The 22694-nt window shown below is 31.5% G+C and overlaps 1 protein-coding gene across 1 annotated transcript in view; it reads left to right on the forward strand.

Annotated features, from left to right (window-relative positions):
• LOC105620123 (mitogen-activated protein kinase-binding protein 1) overlaps positions 1 to 22694 on the forward strand; it is a 44804-nt gene that overhangs the window by 15030 nt on the left and 7080 nt on the right. Inside the window, exons 6-22 of the mRNA XM_012201630.1 lie at positions 2967 to 3127; positions 3205 to 3538; positions 3643 to 3809; positions 6108 to 6432; positions 7261 to 7471; positions 9483 to 9732; positions 9857 to 10305; positions 11851 to 11912; positions 12111 to 12221; positions 12490 to 12659; positions 12748 to 13038; positions 13124 to 13271; positions 14424 to 16848; positions 19858 to 20000; positions 20180 to 20375; positions 20449 to 20575; positions 22030 to 22220. Coding sequence (XP_012057020.1) covers positions 2967 to 3127; positions 3205 to 3538; positions 3643 to 3809; positions 6108 to 6432; positions 7261 to 7471; positions 9483 to 9732; positions 9857 to 10305; positions 11851 to 11912; positions 12111 to 12221; positions 12490 to 12659; positions 12748 to 13038; positions 13124 to 13271; positions 14424 to 16848; positions 19858 to 20000; positions 20180 to 20375; positions 20449 to 20575; positions 22030 to 22220 — 5761 coding nt within the window. The remainder of the gene's footprint in view (positions 1 to 2966; positions 3128 to 3204; positions 3539 to 3642; positions 3810 to 6107; positions 6433 to 7260; positions 7472 to 9482; positions 9733 to 9856; positions 10306 to 11850; positions 11913 to 12110; positions 12222 to 12489; positions 12660 to 12747; positions 13039 to 13123; positions 13272 to 14423; positions 16849 to 19857; positions 20001 to 20179; positions 20376 to 20448; positions 20576 to 22029; positions 22221 to 22694) is intronic.

The following is a 22694-nucleotide window of genomic DNA, read 5'->3' on the forward strand; positions in this document are numbered from 1 at the left end:
AAAAGTAATGGCTAGCGATGGCCATTATTTTGAATAAAAAATTATGTACCGTTCTTTTACAATAAATGCTTAATTTTTGATTAAAAACGGCGGAAACTTATTTGTACTCCCAATAATAGAAGATCTCGATTTGAATCTCGGAGCATTTTGATATTTTTCTGTTGTCCCATATTTCTTACAATTTCAGAAGTGGAATTCAATTCCGCTATTCTTCAGGGGGCGAGAGCTAGAATTTAAAAAACAAATGTTCTGGAATTAGCTGTCTTAGGAAAATCAGAGCCAGTGGTGAGAATGCCCTCGAAAGTGTGCTCAGAATGATTCGGTAAAAGAGGGACTGGGACTTACAATCAAAACGATAAATTTATAAATAACTCAGGAAGAATCGGATAGTATGCGTCTAGTGGTATGCCATCTAGTGGACGACCATCTTCGATTCATGTTCTTCCATCAAGACATCCATTGGTCCTCCTGAGCAATTTATAAATTTGTCGTTCTGATTATAAGTCCCATTCCCTCTTTTATCGGGGACACCCGACAACTCTGGCAAAAATTTAGCTACATTTACCATGCATTTAGGCTGCGGCTATACAATAGATATTCTTGTTTATTCTGTAAGATATTCTGTAAAATAAAAACATCTATCGTATAGATCGCGGACTAAGCGCACGATGTAAACATAATTGTAATGATGTAACCATTGTTATCTAAATATGGCGAGCAAAAATGGAGATATTTCAAGTCGCATATGTTGGCAGACTGGTCGAACTTATTAAGGACTTATTAAAGACTTTGTCCAATATTGCGGTCAGGATTGTACATACAAGATGTATTGTCAGGCCGAATTTTAAGAAATTTAGAGGAAATAGACACAACAAAGAAGCTATCAGGATCAGGGTTGTATAGCTCGCTGGCAAGAGATAGAAGTCTATCATAATATGGAGGAGATCAGGCCTCGGTTCGAATCCGCACTCTAATTTTTTTCGTGTTATCGCTTATTTCTTATAATTGGAGAGAAAATGGCGGACATAAACCGTAATCACATTACAGGTTGTTGGTTACGATTGCTGGTTGTCGTTTTTTTTAGTCAATCATGATGCAATGAGTGCAGGTTAGCTGCAATATGATTGGAGAAAATAGAACCGACAATCAGTAATCGTAACTGACAATCTGTAGTATGATTATAGTCATACACATGGCTTATGCGGAATCTATAATAGGAGTCGTTAGACGATCGTGGAGTCTTAGAAAATTTATCAGTTATAGTCGATTATTTTCCTTATATTTGACTGCGATTGGTTAATTTCCTATAACTTAAGATCTCATGACCGTCTATAATTCATATTATAGACTCCGCATAAGTATAACAGTTGTTGACATATAAAATACAGTAAGAATTATATTATATTAATATTTGATTATTGCTAAATATTCTGCTTATGTCTAATTTCTTCACCTCTATATAATTTTATCTAAGAGATATCTCCTGGATAAAATTATTCGTACTTATCTGGAAATAAAGAAATTGAGCATTAATGTGTTAAATATATTAACAAAATTTTAAAAGTATTAATAAAATTTTTAAAATTAAATATTGTTAAAAGAAAAATAATTATCTGTTTGTAAGATAAGAATAAAATGTTATAACCAATTCTATCATAATAAATAATATAATGTAGAGAATGACGGATTGTTGTATTTTGAAATGTAAGAATAGGAAAGATATAAAGCACTTTCCATTAAACCCAATAATTACTTAATTTTGCTATAAGCTTATGTATATTTATGTTTTTATATTACTGATGTTAATTATATTACTGATGTTTATATTATTTATAGTTATTATGGTTTATATTGTTATTTATCGATACTAATTTAGATATTAATTTAGATAGCAAAGCGTGTCTCAGCAAAATCGCACAAATCTGTGATTGCTTATAATGCTGGTAATGTCATAGATTTGTCTTCAATGATTTCGAATATACCGACATTGTAGCAATATTGAGCATGCAGGCAACAATGTATATATATATATTGCCAGTACTTTAATAACAAGATAGCTGTATCAATGTTATCTTGTGTTGTTGGCAACACATGACAGCATTGTATGATGCTGCATATTATGGTAAGATTATGGCAGAAGTACAAATTTTTATGATGATGATTTTAAAGTTGTCGGCAAACTACTGGCAAGTTGCTACTCAAAGTTATCATATCGTAAAGGCATCAAGTTGCCAACAAATGAGGAATTGCTGTAATTCTGGTAACAACACATGTTTAGCAATGCATACTTAGCAAGAAACATGTCAGTAACAAAGACGCAAGTCTATCTAGGAACATTTATTAAATGTAATGTTAAAATGCTTATTATTTGCTTTTATTTTCCCTTTTTTGCATTTCTTTTTCCTCTTTCGTATGTTTAGTCATTACAAATTCGCTATACCATTCTGTATCTAGCCAATCAAAAATTGGACCATCTATGCCAGTCTCTTACTGTAAGTCTATTCTTTTTCTATCCCAAGAACTGGTGTACACTGGTGCAATAAATTAGAGTGAGACAGCTATAGTTTGTTTTACTCTAACTTTGTCAAGTTTTATTAAAATACTCTAAATTTGTTAAGTTTAAAATTGGAGAGAGATATTTGTGAACTTTTCCTTGTTAAAAGGATGTAACATAATCAAGATCAAAACCACTGAAAATAGATCTCCTAAAAGTAGTTTTACCTAAACTTATTTTTGGCAATAAAAAAATTTTTATGATAAATATATAACGCTCCCCTTCGATTTTTCTATAATTTTGTAAATTTATTTTTAAATGTATTTTTATGTGTTAACATTAAATTAAAAAAAAAACGAAACTTGAGATTTTCCCTCTCGGAATACATTTTATGAAAATACATATAAAATTACGGAAAAATCGGAAGGGAAGATGTTATATTAAATATTTATTATTTTTATTGTTTTTCTAGACAAGTAGTGCCAATTGTATGGCGATCGGAGATAAATATATTTTTATTGGATGCGCTGAAGGTATTGTAAGATGCTTTAGTCCTAACACACTTCAATTTATTACTACACTACCGAGAACACATTACTTGGGAGTTGATGTCGCACAAGGATTATCCATCAGGTTTATTTTTAACAATTGCGTATCTCGATTATTTTTTGTTGCGATAACTTAGAAATATCTTTCTATTTACTTTTTAGCCATATGTCTCAACACCCATCTAACGCAAAATATCCGGACGCGATTGCATTGGCATTTGATGAGCGAAATAACAAACTGACTTGCGTATATAACGATCACAGCATCTACATTTGGGATGTGAGAGACATCAAACGGGTTGGCAAATCGCACTCATTTCTATATCATTCAGCTTGCATCTGGGGTGTTGAGATGTATCCGGTTGATACAGATTCCATCAATGCAATGCCACCTGGAAGTTTCATTACTTGCTCCAGTGACGATACAATAAGGGTCTGGAATCTAGAGAAGAACATTCACAATGATACCTTATACAAACGGAATATTTACAGCAACGTCAGTACATAGGCGCGTGCGCCAATCTTATTTCTTTTGTAAATCTAATTGAAATGCATATAGAATTAATATTTCTAACGTCATTTTATTTTCTTGATTGACAGGAATTGCTCAAGGTGTTGTACATAGATTCAGAATTGATTTATCTAAAGGATCTGGACTTGGCTGCTGCAGGATCCACTGAAAGAAGCGATACATCTTACGACAGTCGCAACGGTGTGAGATCAATAAGAGTCGCTCCTGATGGCAAGCATCTCGCTTCTGGCGATAGGTAACGAAAGAAAGAAAGAAAAATTCATTTGATTGAAAAAAGATAGAAAGATGAAGGATATAGGGAAAACTAGGGATAGTTGATATATGGGACATGTTGATACAATTAAATATATAAAATTGCTGTAAAATAATAATAGTAATATTGGGAGTACAGATTAGTTCGGTCCGTTTGCCTAAAGATAGCTCCAGCTGTTGTGAATGGTTCATAGTGACAGCTGATTTTGGCGGTTTCAGAAAGGTTAAACATCTGTTAATAATATTCAGTTTATATCGCTTTGAGTTTCATACAAAAACCTTGATTTTTACTATGTTTGAAATTTCGAATTTTGTGTTAACCAAGCAGCATTTGCGGGAGGTTTTGATTTTCTGCTTTAATTGAAAGAAAAGTGCGGCTGAAGCCCATCTGAAGACAAGCTCTGGACAGCCAAAAAAATTCGAAGACAAAGAATTAGAGGCATTACTCGAAGAAGATCAGAGTCAAACGCAAGAGGAGCTTGTAGAATCATTGAGGGTAATAAGCCGTTTCTGTACGATGGAGAGCCATGGATTCAAAAACAAGGAAATTGTGCCTTATGAACTGAAATCGAGAGACGTTGAAAGGCGATTTTTCACTTGCGAATAGCTAATTCAAAGACAATAGAGAAAAGGTTTTTTGAATCGGATTGTGACTGGAGATGAGAAGTGGATATTCTACAACCTCAAGAAGAAAAAATTACGCTAAGCCCGGTCAATCGTTGCCATCGAGCTCAATATCAACATTACGCCCGAACATTCACAGTTCGAAGATTATGCTCTGTATCTGATGGACCAAAAGGGTCTTGTTTACTGAGCTACTGAATGAGCTACTGAAACCTGGCGATTCCATTACGTGATCGGTATCGGCTACAATTGATTCGTTTGAGCCGTGAATTGCGAGAAAAACGGCCGGAATACAAACAAAGACATGATAAAGTTATTCTTCTTCATGACAACGCTCGGCCTCATGTCGCTAAAGTCGTAAAAAAATATTTGGAAACGCTCAAATGGGATGTTTTACCGCACCCGCTGTATTCTCTGGACATTGCTTCTTCTGATTACTGGTTGTTTCGAAGGATGCAGCAAGTCATCGGTTCACTTCTTTCACAGAAATCGAAAATTGGCTTCAAAATTGAATCGCCTCCACAGACGAGTCATTTTTTCGAGATGGAATTCGAAAATTGCCTGACAGATAGAAAAAAGTAGTAGGTAGCGATGGACAATACTTTAATTGATCTTCATTCATTTGAAATAAATGCACAAAAAAATGGACCGAACTAATTTGTACTCCCAATATTTCATTAAAAATATAATATTTCGGTGAAAATATTACGATCATGGTGCAATAAGTTATTTCAGAATAGCGGTTTTTCAGAAATAGAAAATATTTTTAGTTTTTGATAGCTTAAAATGAAATAAATTATTGATATTATGAGTCGTTTTCATCAACGCCAATTCCTTGATTTGCCGATTAAATTTAATTTGCCAACTGCTAAACTGACAATTTATCTTTAACCTAATTTCTTGATCTGTTACAAAATACATATTTGTTAAAATATTCAAAATGTATTTATATTTCAAAATCTAATTTGTTACTTTTTTCTTACCATGAATAGATTAGAAATTAAGACATATTTTAGTTTTGCTATTGATTCTGGTGACAAAGTTAATCGATCGATTAAGTAATCGGCGTCGATGAAACCGGTTCTAAATGTTGTATTATATATTTATTATATATTTATTACTTTGTTTATTATATGATAATTCCAAATATTTCTTTAAAAACTTTAATTACTTCATAAGTAATAACTTACAGTTACATAAGTAATAACTTATGTTCATGTCTTGAAATATATTTTTGCTTAAATAACAATTAAAATATGTAAATATGACAACCTGAGGCTAGTTGTGAATTTATTGTTATGTTTCTATTTCTTTGTCATTATAAATCAATCTCGGTATATAACCTCAACGCAACAGCGGCAATTACATTGTGATCTTACGAAAGATTTTATCACGCGCATTAATGTCTCTTATTAAACATTCAAATAACTTAATTATATATATCTATAATAATTATATAATTTGCGAGATTCTATTTTTTATATATGTGAATTTATATAATAGTAATAAAGCTAATTTATTTGCGCACCTACTTCTGCGCATTGACTCTGGTATGTCCTCAATACTTTTAATATATTTATTGTTTAATATTATTGTTTTTACATTCAAAAATCTTATTATTTTATTTGGATATAATATTTACATATTATTTTTACAGATCCGGCAACATCAGAATTTACGATATTTCTTCGTTAGAAGAGCTATGTCTAATAGAAGCACATGATGCCGAGGTGCTATGTCTAGAATATTCCAAGTTCTCACGACATTCACTAAACACTCCTAGACTATTAGCAAGCGCATCTCGCGATAGATTGATTCATGTTTTTAGTGTTGATCAGGGATATAATTTTCTGCAGACGCTTGATGATCATAGTTCTTCTATTACTGCGGTCAGGTTTTTTAATCAATTGAGTCAGAGTAATCAAATACAGATGGTATCTTGCGGCGCAGATAAAAGTATAATTTTTAGACAATTGCAATCGGTAAGTAATTCTGTGCGATGATCAATAACATTGTTCAACAGAAAAAACAAAAGAAAGATAATTATTTCCCATAATTTTGAACGCTGAATACTTATTTATCAAATTATTTTATCATGTCACACGTTTGAAAAATTTGCAGTTAAAGTTACCAAAAAGGGCTTCACATTCTCCCTAGCCAGACTGTTCGCTTTCTCATTTCCTCTGATATCTAGGAATCCATATTAGAGTAATGTGGCTTATTATTTCTCTTAATTTTGTTAATACTTGCATATAATTTCAAATTACAGACGAAAGATTCGGATTAAGAGACATCGTGCCAATGATCTTGATTTTGATATATGTTAAGATTATGATCTTGAATAACCTTCAAAAGATTTTAGGTGCTAGTCATTGTTCATTGAAAAATTATTACTAAAAAAAATGTATATGGAAAGCGAGAAAGAAGGGGGGGTAGGTGGAAGAGAGGGAAGGAGGGAGGAGAGAGAGAGAAAAAATTGTATGTGGAGTAATTAAAATGAAAGATGAACTATGTACTACACACGAAACAAAACGAGGTTTATAATTGTTCTGTTCCACATGAATTTTCGAATTTCACTTGCCTAGGAGAAAGTCGGTTGCTCCTTTTGCGATTATGATCACAAATTTCTCCTTGTAACATGATGGAAAATTTTGGTAAATGTCATCATATTTAGCACCTAAAATTAGCACCTAATTATGAGAAATAATTATTCTCGTTGTGTCGAAAAAAAATAACTTTGTTGAACAGTGTAATTAACTTGATACCTGTTCATTAAGATTTTATATTACAATTTTTTCTTATGTTTTTAGACACCAGGTGGAATGCCGCAATTTGCTAGAGGCCGCAACGCTCAGGGAAAAACTACTTTATATGACATGGAAATCGATTCCGGACAGAAACATGTGCTAACCGCCTGTCAAGATAGGAATATTCGCGTTTACAATGTTACTACGGGTAAACACAGCAAGACGTTTAAAGGTTCCGTTAGTGATGATGGTTCATTGATTAAAATTGTTCTAGGTAAGATATATAATTTATAGTACACGCACGCACGCACGCACGCACGCACACGTACGCATGCACGCACGCACGCACGCCGCTGTTCTATCATAATAATGAAAAATTTTTTAATAACATGAAAATATATAGATATATTTTCATATATTCATAAATATACAGGATGAACCGAAACACATTATACAATCAGAAAGAGAATTTCTCAGAGTAAATATTTACATAAAGTTAGCCTTTTGAAAAGTGTCCAGATAATGTATAAAGCCCTTTCAAAAGTTAATGACTTTATATATTATCGTATATATTGTATTATTAAAGTCCTAAGTGATTCTTGAATGATCTCTAACAAGTTTTAACCGTTGTTCGTCATTTATTGTAATAAAAAGTTATTAATCAAAAAGATTTAAAATATAATATCTTATTTCTGCTATGTTAAGATTTATAATATTAAAAACTACCTCACACTTTCCTCTTCTTACTATAATGATTTTCTACACGAAGCAAAGTCCACCCTATACAGAGGAGGTATCCCTCTGCTTAGTGGAAATAGCCTCGCATCATTGTAAGACATTGCACTGGAGTGATGCATACCATGGTATATACTTCATTGCACTAAAATCCTGCTCTCGATTAACTTCTATTTTCAAATTTTAAATGTTACACTGGCTCTATATTGTCTCTTTGAGATAGTATAGCAAAATTTCACTTCGTGCATAAAACTTGTACTACATAGCCACGGAAACACGGTACACCGAATGAGTTTGTCTATCACCAGCTATGAAAACACGCTACACTGTGCAGTGCTCTGAGTTTTACATTACTGCAGCCAAGGGAAAACATTACTAGAATCGATGCAATTTATCTATTATTTGTTAGATTTCCTGAAATTTTAAGCTGACTTTTCATGCGCAGCACGCTGCGGTAACAAAATGCTATTATTGGTAAAAATTTTTCAAGATGATCCTCACTATGCCCAGTGTAGGACACGCAGACGGGTTTTAGATGTGTATGAAGTTAGCCACTCTTTTTTTGAAAATTAAAATTTTGACAATTATTTCAGGTTGTTCTGAGTTTGTTCTATATTATTCCAAAGCGATATTATCTTATTCCAAATTATTTTTCAATAAAATGTAAAAAACGATTTTTTTGCTAGCCCCTCTTTTTAAAAAATCAAATTTCTTTTCGCTACAGATTGTGCTAGTTGTTCCAAACATTGTTCCAAAAGGACAATTCCGTACGTCGAATGGAAGTCGAGAAAAATAAAAAAAATATTTTTCAACAAATGAATTCCGACCAAGAGTAAAGGTAAACACTCCTTATTCCAACGCAAAATTTTATTTTTAGTTGTTTTCTAGTGTTCCTGCGAAACATAGTTCTGTATTATGAATCATGCACTACTGGTTCTTCCAAAAATCGAAAAAAATCGATTTACTCTTGATGATGAATGTAAAAAATCGATTTTTTTTTGCCGGATAAGAAAATGTTTTTTTGTTTTCTGCTATTTGCGTTCGTTTCATACAGAATTGTCCTTTTGAAACAATGTTTAGAACAATCTGTTCTTTTGAAACAACTAAAATAATCTATAGCGAGAAGAAATTGTTTGATTTTTCAAAAAGGGGGGCTAACAAAAAATTGTTTTTTACATTTTATTGGAAAACGATTTGAAATAAGATCGTTTTGGAACAAACTCAGAACAATCTGGAACAATTGTCAAAATTTCAATTTTCAAAAAAAGGGTGGCTAACTTCATACACATGGGTTTTAGTTGGTGAGAATCCCACATATCCCACGCGGCTCTTTCTTCAGAAGTCCACAGGGATGCATAATGCATGTATTTTCTCTTCATCATAAAAACAAAATGACTTCCAATCAATTCTCGAAAATTTTAATCACATACGACATTGTGTTGTTCCAACGTGCTGCATATGAAAAGTCAGTTTTATTAGAAATTAGAGCAGCGATTTTTGTTATAAATTTCTCAAATGACCTATCAAATCTATCTCATTTATATTTTCAGATATGTCCGGTATTTATGTAGCTACCTCATGTACAGACAAAACGTTATGTGTGTACGATTATTATAGCGGTGAATGTATGGCTACTATGGTTGGTCACTCAGAATTAGTAACAGGTTTACGCTTTAGTCCAGATTGTCGTCATCTTGTGTCTGCAAGCGGCGATGGCTGTGTATTCGTATGGCGTGTTCCACACGATATGGTCGTGACTATGCAGGCTCGTCTAGCCCAGCAAGCAATGCGTGCCGGCAAGTAAGTAGTTTCTTTTCTGTTTATAAATCTTAATTATTATTATGTGACTTTAATTAAAATAGTTGTACTTTTTTTAAATGTATTCATAGAATTGTATATGTATATGTATTCATTGTATACATAGAAGACCACTCCAAGTTAACGGTGGTGGAATCGACGTGCGGTTAGATAATGAAATCTTCGGTTCACCTCCATCAGACTTTCTCGATCCTAATGCGAATCCGACGCTCCAGAGTGTAGATTATAGATTTAGCGTTGGTCAGCTGCCATTATGGGCGAAGAAGCAAATGAATACCGCGAGTATTGATGATAGTGCAACACTGAGCTCAAGTGTCAGATCTCTCGGTGTGGATTTGCCAAAGGGACGATGGGCGCAAAGAGTTCAACAAGGCGATGGTATCACAGTAAAATCTGTCTATGACAGTGATGAAGTTATACCATTTCCTCCGTCGCGCAGTGCCATTGATTCGGATGGTGGTGATGGTGGCTCGAAGGACAGCTCCATTGATAGCGGTACAGAGACGAAATGTAGCAGCGATTATCGTCGAGAAACGTTAATTAATAAAAGGGTTGGTAAAAGAGGATCTTTAGGAATCCTTTTGTAAATAACTTGCGATAGATGAAATACAAATTAAGAAAGAGAATGCAGTTACGAAATTATAAGGCCAAAGATATCTTTATGTTCCTTTTATCACCGAATTGAATTATTTAAAAAATTTTTTTTATATGATTGATTACATTTCGATAAATACTTTTTTTCTGAATAAGTTTTTTGTAATGTTAATTCAAATTTGACAAAAATGATTTTCTTTTGTAACTTTAATTGCTCATAACTTTTAATGAAGTTATAATTTTTGTAAAACTAAACTTATACAATCATCCAGACAGCCAAATCTGTAGAGACAGATTTTGAGCAGATTACTAATGCTATCAATTTTTGATGACAGAAATGCAATAAATTTCACAGTGTGAAATATCTAACGATGACGCCAGAAATATGACTAAGCCTGCTGATATACTATGCTAGCAGATTGACAGGGACCGAGCATTTGCAATTCCTGCTTGGTCTTTGTTGCCATTCTGTTGTCAGATTGCCCTGTGCATGCTCGATTTATGTCACTAATTTGCTCTCTGATTATGAATAGGCTCTGTCGATAGAATAGAAACAGAATGCCATAATTGATATCAGTGCTAATATTTCTGATTAAATCTGCTACCAATCTGTTGATATTCTGCTTACTTGGACATAGTTTATTATTTCTGAAAAGATTAAAATAACAATTAAAGAGCTTATTGCAACAATGAGTTGATCTATTTTGTAAAAATATATAAAGATCTCCAAAATTAAAGTGATGGGGAAAAAATATCAATTATAGATTCGGTTACATTGTGGATTAGCTATAACTTGGCTGAACAAATGATAATAGGATTTTTCCTATCATTTTAATTTTAGAATTCATTTACTCCATTCTTATAAAATGTAACAAATGGTTACCTTCTGCAGCAAGTACTTTAATTATAAAAATTAATTCGATTTTTTTTACTTTTCGATGAAAAATTATATAAAAAATTATATAAAAAAGTAAAAAAAATACGATTTTACAAGGTAGCATAGCCTCCCATCTTTTGATGAACTTGAAAATAACCAAAATACACACGCGCATATCAATTTATTTTGTTTAAAAAAAAATATTTCTCTGCACATTTTGAGTTATGCAAGCCTCTTTTTTTTTTGTTCATTTCAAAATAACAAATGGAAAATGTTGCCTCCATTGAAGGTAAGAAATTGAATAGAAATTTTTAAAAAATTTAGTTTTCTGATGCTTCTAGATATTCAAATGGTGAGCAATCTATAAATTCTATCTTTTTTTGGATATAATCGAAAATCATTTGGCATAATTCCAATACAGAATACGTACAACAAATAATGTTTTTTTTTATTAAAAAACAAATTTGATATTTTGGTTATTTTCAAGTTTATTCTCTTTTTTAAACACATGAATATTTAATTATTTTTTAATGATAATTAATCTTTGACTAATATTATCATATTCTTTTAATGTATTGCTGTTTTTTGCAATCTAAGAATAGGATATTAATTGTGATTTTAGGAAGAAGAAGAGAATGTATTTCAACCATGTCCTAAAAGTTATAGAGAGATAGAAAATGAAACGAAGCAGGTACTAACAAAGTTATATAAGTATTATTGTATCATATATGTCATTATTGTCTTTTTAATATAACAGATCTATTTTTGTTCGTCGATCATTTTGTTTTGATCTTGTTTTTTTAATCATCCTTTTTTGGCAATTTGCATTGTCAATTTGCCATCATATTTGTTTCATTGATTACATTTTATTTCGATCACTGATATATAGGTAATTGGTGATAAAGTGATAATAAGAAGTAATAATATTACGGAATTGACACGTCAATCGAGGAGTCGTCATCACACTGACGATAGCAGTCTTGGCAGCTTTAAATTTGAGGTAAATTCTCTAAAAACGCGAAATATTTTCAAAAAATAATTGTCTGAAAATAGTCTATTTAAGAAATATTTTATGAAATCGCTTTTTCCAAATATGACAAAATATATCATATGTTGCGTAAATAATATTTCTGTTGATATTACATTTTCAATTGACATTTGATGTTTTATTCATATGCTTATGTGTTATGTATATTTTTAATTTAATTGTTAATTATGTTATTAATAAATAATGCCTCGCTGTATTTTTATCTAAAAATGTCATTCAGGATCATGAAAGCACTGAACATGATGGAGATGTTGAAGATTATTCCGAAGGGGAAAATGGAACGACTGGTTCTGAAAAGTCACATCATAAATTAATGTATTATCCCCCACCAGAAGATATTGTGTCAAATCAATTTACTGTTAATGCGATGGATGTTGAAGAGCTCCGAAGGTTTATTCTTGATTCAATATATTTATGTTGTTTTTTTGATTGTATTGTGAGCTTTTCATTAAATAGAAAATATATCTTATATGCATAGATCACAAAGGCGTCAAAGAAAATTGAAAAACACAGAGAATGGTCGGATTAGCGAAATAACTGCATCTGGCAGTCAGGACGAATCTGATTCAGAAGGCGGAGCATCAACTCCTAGCGCCGAGAGAAATCCGTTATCTATGCTATCCGAAGCTAGCTCAGAGGGTTTTGATCAGCTTGCTAAACAAAATCATAGAGAAAAATATCTGAAAAATGCCTTCGAATCACTTAGTGGTGCGGAGGAGCCATCAAATCGTGTAAAAGCAACAAGTATTAGCTCTCAGTTTCATGGAAGGTAAAATAATTTTGATGAGTTGAAATATTATGATAAATCGTTAGTTTAATAATTGCTAATTACTGATTAATTTAATTTGTTATAGATTTAGTAGTGAAAATAATATCACTACCAAAATACGTAATACAGCAGTAGTTAACGTAATAAAACATACAAAAGGTGATGATGATGTTGTGAAGAAACGAGAGGAGTTGCAGAGAAGGATAGAAGAAACCAGAAGAAAATTACAAAGTGTAAGTTTTGCATGAGAAAAGCAAAATGTTTTTCAAGAATTTTCATAATATAAGAAAAGAATATCACTTTTTGTCAAAGCTGATTTGATGCTTAGTAACATTTATATGTGAATATACAAATACAATATCACTTCTATAGAAATTCTATTTGTGCGAAATCTCATTAAATTCTGACTGAAGTGATATTTTTCGCAATAAAGGTTTAAGACTAATAGCATTAAATAGCATTATTAATTGACGATCAATTTTTTTTAGTCATGAAATTATTTCATGATTATATTTCGTGTCAGATAAACCGAATCAGTGCACAATTTAGAACTGATAATTATATTTGTATATTATATATAAATACATATAAACATTAAGCACCAAAACTTATTTCGAAAATGATATTCTTCTTTTATTTCTACGAGAAGTGACCAGAAAGTAAGTTCCGTTTTAAATTTTGCCGCCACAGCGGTGCAGTCGCGATAATACACATGTGTACCGAGTTTGTTGATTCATTGGCAAGGAATTAACGCGACTTTCAATTATTGATTTAATGCAAACGCATTTTAGTGTATGTTTATAATGTTTAAATAAATTACCCACCATTTGTGAAATACGGTCTGTGATCCGTTTTTTAAATGCGAAGTACATTAATGTGACTGAAATTCACCGTCATATGTGAAATATATATGGAGAACGTGCAATGAGTGATTCAATGGTACGAAGATGGATGCGATTTTTCAATGAAGGATGCGAAAATACGATAGTACACGACACTGAATGGAGCGAACGATTATCTCTGGGTAATGACAATTTGATGCGTGCAGTTAAAAAGAAAATTAATTTTCCTTTGCTGGCCGATTTCATTGATGACAACGATGTCAAAGAAACTATCACCATGTGATTTGCCTCAGGCGGCAATTTTTTATGACGAAAGAATACAATGTCTGGTGCCTCATTATAATAAGTGCATCAACAATGACAGCAATTATGTACAAAAATAGTGTAAGGTGTGTACTTTAAAAAGCAATAAAAATTTTTTATAAGTATATACTTGTTTTCTTTTAATAGGCCATCGAAACTTACTTTCTGGATAACATTCGTATTTCTCGGTCGATTTTCAATTAATATTGTTTTGCATAATAAAGTTTAATTCTTTTGTAGGTTGGTTATAGATCATTACTGAAATCCAGTCAAAGCATATCCGATTTAAGCAGTCATATACAGGAAAAGCATCGTCGTTCAAATAGGCTCAGCACAGGTAACAAATCCGGTCAGCAAAACCAATTTGCAAAACCGATTAATCCTTGTAAACCTATGCTAAATCCAAAGCCCACGTTTAAATCCCAGCAATCCATTAACAAGGTTCAAGGTATGGGGAATGCATTATCTAAGCTAGAGATACCAAATGAAAACCGCTTGTCAAAAAGTCCATCTATGTTGTGCATCAATGAGAAAGCAAAAACAACTCTTAACCATCCATTAACGTTGATATTAAAAAAAACTGAAAAGTATAAACTGTCCTTGAATAAAGCTAATCAATCTTTGCCTGAGTCTCCTGTATGTGAAGAATCAAAACTATTAAAAGAACAGTGTAAGAAAAACATAAATCGATTTGCAAGATTTGCTCATAAGAGAGGATCTTGTAGTTATTTTATCGGTCTAAATGATCATGAGAAGGATATCGTGAGTGTTGCAAAATCTTTCGAAAGCTTACCTGCTATGAATGAACGTAATATGGAGAATTTCAAGGAAATCATTGATAATGCTGACGAGGGAAGTGGCAATTTCAGTGACGATTCATTGGAAGGAGATTTTAAGAATCCACCTCGACGTTGCGTCAGTGATTATCAGATAAACGTTCATATGAATGACTGTAGAAGTTATTCGAATTATGAGAATATTCAGAAAAAAATTTTAACTAGCTCTCAAGAAAGCATACTTTCGAATGCCTCTGTTGAGTCATTCTCTAAAGGAAGTGCTGAAATCTTGGATTATAATCATTATGATTATGATAGACACTCGAGTGCGAGTTTCTTTTTGTCTCGACGTAAAATGCAGGAAGGCAGAAGTCAAGAGAGCATATTAACTGACGAGTCGGACTATCAGATGTTTCCATTACACGAGAACACTGATCATCAAAGTACAGAAAGCGTGTTAACCGATGACTCGGATTCCTTAGTGAAATCTGCACCCCTGGAAATGTTGTTTGATTCACATTACAAGCGAAAAAGACAAAATTCCGAAACCTACAGCGGAAATCCTAATAATATTGTAGAGACCATTACGGATAATGCACAAAGCTCTCCTAACAAGAACACATTGCACAGAGCAGTGTTTAGGTCGAAATCTTTGCAGGATACTAGAATCAACAAAGCGAGGAATAATACAAATTTTGCAGAAGATAACACATCTTTGAAAACTCACGTTTACTGTGAATTTAATTTTGACAACGAACACAAGAATAATGTGGATACGACAATTTGCAGTGGTTCAGAAACTATTTCGCATAGCAATAGTCTGAAAGTGCCTACAAAACTAGAATCGATGATGATCTTGAATGATTTTGTTGCACATAAACCACCAAAACCTAAGAGAAATTCGTCTCGTACTCAAAGTATGCGTAATAGAGCTAGACCAACTTGGAAATATATTGACATTCCGCCCTCATCATCTGCTTTAAAAAGCGATTCTGATAATTACATAGCACCTTCCATGAGTTCAATTTGTTCCACATATAGTATTATGCAGGACGATATGATTAAGCAAGATTCAATCGATTCGAAAGTAATGCAACAATTCTTGCATTCCGCGAACTGTACGCTACAATCTGACAATAATAAAAAGAGCGGAAGTGAATTTTATAGTCTACAGACTTGTACTGATAAAAATGATATTTCGCAGGATGAACAGATATATGTCAGGAACGACTCCTCACGTTTAACAAAAAATCATCACATAAAGAAGATTCATGATTCGAGGAAGGAACTGTGTACATCTTATGATAAGGAACAAATAAATTTATTTGAAAATGGCGTTTCAATAAAAAATATATATGAAACTTATGACTCACTAGAGCCCAGTGAAGTCTCCTGCGATCTCCAAAGAGAGGAGATCGATAGTTCGAATTTGCAATCTACCAATGAATATATCAACAATCTTGATGCGAGTGTGAATTTTAAGATAACTCGTGCAATTGAGGGAACTGTGAAATTACTTTCGAAGGAATTCGAGAATCTAATGAGGCAAAAGCAATATTTGACGAAGGAGAAATATTTACAATTGACGCACGGTCAGGAGACGAGCAAAAACTTTGCTAAATTGGAGGCCGAACGGGATGGTAGATTTTACACAATCAAACGCAATAATGTACGGCTACATTCGTGTGGCGAAGATAGTGATTGCGCTGATGTGTCAGCGATGGATAGATCGCTAATGGAAAGTGGCTCTTCCACATCCGCCTCAAGTTGCACTAATTCGCCTAAGAGAATGTGGCCGCCTGCGTCGCGATGTTCGAGTCACGCAAAGTGGACGAAAACTCTACCGACGATCGATCAAACGATACTTTCCACGAAGCATCCTTATGCAGGTATCAAACAAGTAGAAAATGCTTGCATATATTCTACATGTTGTTAAATTTTACATGTCAGTGTCCCAAAATTATTATAAATAGAAATTTACACATTAAACAATTTATAGAAGAAATACTTTTTCTATTTACACATATCTCGTTTTATTGTAAATATAATTATATAATACTTGTATATATATATATATATATATATATATCCAAAATAATTAAAAAAATAAAAGAAAAAAGTATATTAATCATAGACAGGAGGAAATTTATATGTCTTATATGGTCAAATTGAAGGTGAAATTTATAGTTAATCTCTTTAAAATCACTCAGAGTTATGACAACATATGTCAAAATCAAGATTATAGAAGGTTGCTCCTATAATTTCTTTTTTACCTATATTTTATTTGACCATTGCTAGTATATAATTATTAATCTAACATAACAATTATATTATTAAGAAATGTCAAAGATAATCGAAGTTTCTGAGATTGTTCAGATCACTATTGTGACTTCCCATAAGGCCGGAAAATCCATCCGCTATTGGCAGAGATTGCAAATGATTTGAAGGCGCAAGATTATTAAAAAGATGGAAACTTATAGTACAATGAGAAATTTTGTAAGATTAAGATTTAGCATTTCTTGATGATATTATTAGTATAGATATTGATAATATAATTGCTGTTAGATTATGAATCGATAGCAGTGTTAAATAAAAAATATACATACACAGGATGTAATTAAAGTAAGGTAACAAATACTTCGGTAACAACACTTCGGGGCTGAGCTTTCTATTAAAACTGAAAAAAAGTTCATATGAACATATGTCCACAAATCTACTGTTACTAAGATATATCTCAAAATATTTGCATGGCCCTTACGATTTCCCAATCCTGCAGATTTTTATCTGTGGGAACATTTATGTTTTCATCAATGTAAACTTTAATCTCGATTCAACTTACTCTTCGTTTTTTTCTAGTTCTAAAAATTAGAAAAGTAAGACGAAAAGTAAGTTGAACCGAGATTAAAGTTAATCTACGTTAGTGGAAATGGGTCCTTAATTTATAAAGTTCTAGTTCAAATGAAGATATGCTATGCCAATTTTATGTTATAGCATCTTTAATGCTTATACATTCACAATTGTCCCGAGATGTTTGAAAGAGCAATAGTTCATGATTCGATGTGTCCAAGTGTATTGAATTAAATAAAAGACACTCTGAACATTTATTAGAATGAAAAATTGAAAATAAATAAATATTAAATAATAAATATTAATTTTTTATTTTTTCTTATTAATAAACATTTTGAGCTATCTCAGTAACAGTAAGTTTGCAGTCATATATTTATATGAATTTTTTCGTGTTTTGAGGAGTCGGTCCTGAAGTTTGTTACCTTATTTTAGTTACACCTTGTATATACCAACATTTTTTTATGTTTTTATAGTCCAAACTGAAAAATAGAAATAACATAATAATGATTATAACATAATAGTGACTATTTTCTTCTGAAAATATCAATTTTTAACTAATATTTATTATAATTTTAAAACAAAGTATCTTTTTTTATATTTTGAACTATTTATATTAAGCAGAGAGATTTTTTTATCAAAAAGATTCCCAAATAATGCGTTCAGATAGTGCGAAATTGAAATTAACTCCGTACAGTTACATTTTGCAATGATTACTTATTTTTTATTTCCACTGTAACTTTTTCTTGTATTTTAATATTTATACTTTTTTTCAAAAATTTTCTCTTTCTTTTTGAAATACCTTGTAATTAAATACGAAAGTGAACTGTATCTTGATGAAATATCATAATTAATCGTCTTATTCATTGCCTATGAACAATCGCGCGTTTAATTTTATTTCAAGGCGACAGCATCTTACTTTTCAGTTTGAATGCTTTCCAAGTCATGCGACGACTTTATTAATATTTATATCATTTTCATTTTGCATGGAACCGCACATTGTTTTTCTCATTAAATTACAACATTATCCTTTCCTTTTCGTCATTATTCTGCTTTCTATTGTAATGTCGCGCTATATTTTTTGTGCAAGAAGTTCCATGTCAAATACCGGTGATATTAATTGTAGAAAATTTGTAAAATCAAACTTATTTTGAACTTGATATTTCTTGTACACATAAAGAAAAAATTATTGAATATATTCTACACACACATACACATACGCGCGCGCGTGCGCGCGCGCGTGTGTGTGTGTGTGTGTGTGTTTTTACATATTTATTATAATAAATTAATTTATTTTTACATTGTGTATATATTTTTTATTATTAAAAAAATAGTGCTTCTCTCTTATATTGTAATTTATTTATCTTCTTAAAAATAAAGATTTTCTTAATAAACATTTAAAGAAAAGAAATTCATTATGCAAATTTAATAGTAGCGATTAGTGCATGTGTGTGCGCGTTGTCAACAGTTGGCAGTAGTGAGGGGCGAATCTCGTTAAAAATTATTGACAACGAAGAAGAAAGTGGCATGAGACGTGCCTGCTCGTTGAGTGATCTTTCCATCAGTCCTTCAAATAGGTTATTGCATGGCCCTTTACAAGGTATCTTATCTTCTGTTTGGATAATATGTTTGGATAATAATAATATATTCTTATATTCGATGTCGTTTTCATTAAAGAAAATTTTTGTTAGTTACAATTATATTTGTCTTTTGCATATTAAAAATATGACAATACACTGTTAGAAATGTAATCACGAGCTTTCTTTACATATAAATGAAGCTCATGGTTATGAATGAAATTAAAAGTAATGAATGATTTAATTGAAAATTAAGTTACAGTAGTTATTTAAATGTAACGAACGTGTACATTAAATTTCATAAATTTTCATGAAAAATGGATTAAATTTTATGTATATGTACACAAATATACTTTTTAGTTATATAATGTCATCAAATTAAATTCAAATTGTGTAACTTAAAAGTTAATGAAATTTAAGAACATTTCTAACAGTGTATCTATGTAATTTCTTTTCCGAATTAATGACAATTAATAGTTTCAGGAAAATTAGGAAATAAAAATGTAAGCGGAGCAGTGAAATTGGGAAGTGTCAATCCTAGCAATCAATTCAGATATATGTCAGGGAAAAATCATTCAACTCATATAACGAGAAGCAGCAGTGTTGGTGTTTTAAATCAAGTATGTTTGCGATGTGTATAAGAAACTATTATAAGAATTGTATGAACACTGAAATCATACATAACGTGCACGCGCGCGCGCGCGCACACACCATACACACACACACACAAACACACACGCGCGCGCGCGCACACACATACATACAGTATACATTAAATAAAAATCATTGTCATTTATAGAGTGACTCTGAATCAGACGCTGGTATAACAGGGGGAAGTAGAGGCTGGGGAGGTCACTCCAACAACAAAACAAGTGGTTTGATGAGACCAACGATTAGTTCTCAAAATAAAATCAATCATCAAAATAAATTGACTTCTGGTAACAATGTTTCATCAATCTTGAGAAGACGAGGAATGCAAGGAGCTTTCTCAATTGGTATTTAAATTTTCATTTTATATCAGCAATCAATATTAAAATATTGCTGTTTATTTATATATTTCTTTTACAGTTAATCTAAGTCAAACAGGAAATCAAGAAGATTCGAGTTCAGAGGATACTTCATCGAATGGAAATGGAGGAAAACCGACACTACCACCAAGACCTAGAAGTATCAGTATTGATCATTCCTCTGCTAGGTAAAAATCTGATAACTTTCTTAAGCCATGGTCCGAGTCACATTTACAATACTCATGAGCATTATTTATCTTTGTTTAACATTTGATAAATAACAAAGATAAAATGCTTCTTAAATATCCTAAACGTGAATCGGACTGTGGGCTTAACTTTTAAGAAGATGTTGGTCAAATGATGGCTAAACTCCGATGGAATTGCTGTTTTACTAATTTAATTTACAATACATATGCTATTTACAAGACATCTACTCAATACTAGTATTTTACATACTATATCATTACATACGCACATATATACACAATTTGTCAAAAAAGGTAATCTTTTAACGCCACGTTAAGGTTAGACAGAGATATTAATATATTTCTTTCTCTATTATCGATTTTGTTAAAACTATTATCCTGCATGCAAAAGTCGACTTAAATCGTCTCGTGTCATGATTGATGTCATGATGATTCTGATTAAAGGATCTCTAGAACGAATTAAATTCGAGTCGAAAAGTCCTTTACTATTTTGCAATTTTTGCAATAGCTAAGATATTAATTATTAAAAATCGCCGAATATTGGTTTTCATTAATTTTTTATTCAAGTACTATTATTAACTTTACTGAAAAACAAGTGACAAAAATTGAATAAATTAATAAAAATTAAAGCTCAAGTGAAGTAAATCAATTGCATAAAATTGTCTTGAGAACTAGACACAAGATTTTGATGTATATAATATTACTTTATTCGATTAATTGACAATGATTAGACAAACATCGCTTCGACGATCTTCGCTTGAGATTCTTTTCAATGTATACAATTCAATGAGTTGATAACATATATGTTCCCTTAGTACAAAAATTATTTATTTTCTTCTCATAGAGCTCTAAAAATTATATCACAAAATTTTTCGTCTTATTAAATTATGAATCATCATATATTATAATCATATATTATAAAACGAAAATTAGCATTGGATGCTTTCTAATAGGCGACACAAGTAGACACAAACATCATTCTTTCTTGATAAAAACTATCAAAAATAGAACAATTGCATCGACTTATGTTATTGAAAGCATTCATTGATTTTCACTTAAAATATACTGCTATTTTCATTTATACTAGAAAAGAAATGATAAATATTGAAGCTTGCTTTGTAGAAAACGAGCATATAATAATATGTATAAAAAATACACATATATGTACATATATATATAATGCGTCAAAGTGATACTATTTCTCTTGAGTTAAGCAATAATAATGTAATCAGTGAGAGAATTGGTAGGATTAAAATTTTTAAATCAAAACAATGAACTATTAAAACTTGCACAATAGTATTTAATAAAATAATCTTGACAATGTATATTAAAATCAAGTTCGTCAGATAATGTATACATTAAAGCAGATATTTATTTAAATTACAATAATATAAGCATAAATATAAATTATTTATATATAGTATTTATTTGACTAGCTTAAGTCTACCTGGTACAACAGTAAGAAGATCTGGATCAGCAATCATCACGAATGGCCGGAGTGGTGCTAGCGCAATTGGACAAGACGGAAGTAGGATATCTGCGGCAAGTAAAAATCAATTGGAGCCTAGTCCACACGAATTACCAGTTAAAGATACCGATCGTGCTATCGACGTAACTAGTGTTAAATGTAAGTATACTAAAATTGTTAGTATCATAATTATTTCTCTATTATTAAAAAAGATAAATCTACAAAATAATAAGCATTATAATACAATTTTTGAGTGTTCTTCCGAATGAGACACCTTTCCAACTGAGTTGAAACTTTACAGATAATATTGTTTTACAATATATAATGATTATTTATGAGAATTCCATCTTTGGATTTTCTATTGTATAATTTAAAAAGTAAAAATAATTTTAAAAATTATGGTATGCCAATTATGGTATGGGAATGACTTCTCCGATTACTTTCACCTTGACATCGTTGTCGAAGTCAGTGATCTCCAAGAAATTTTAGTTGTCGCTCGTCATTTGTTAAAAAGTTATTAACAAAAAAAGTTTAAGAAATAATGTCTTATTTCTGCTATTTACAATATTAATTACTTCCCTGTATAAGAGCCTTGGACAATATTAATTACTTCCCTGTATAAGAGCCTTCACA

Source organism: Atta cephalotes (genome assembly GCF_000143395.1).
Source record: "Atta cephalotes unplaced genomic scaffold scaffold00024, whole genome shotgun sequence".
Taxonomy (NCBI): Eukaryota; Metazoa; Arthropoda; class Insecta; order Hymenoptera; family Formicidae; genus Atta; species Atta cephalotes.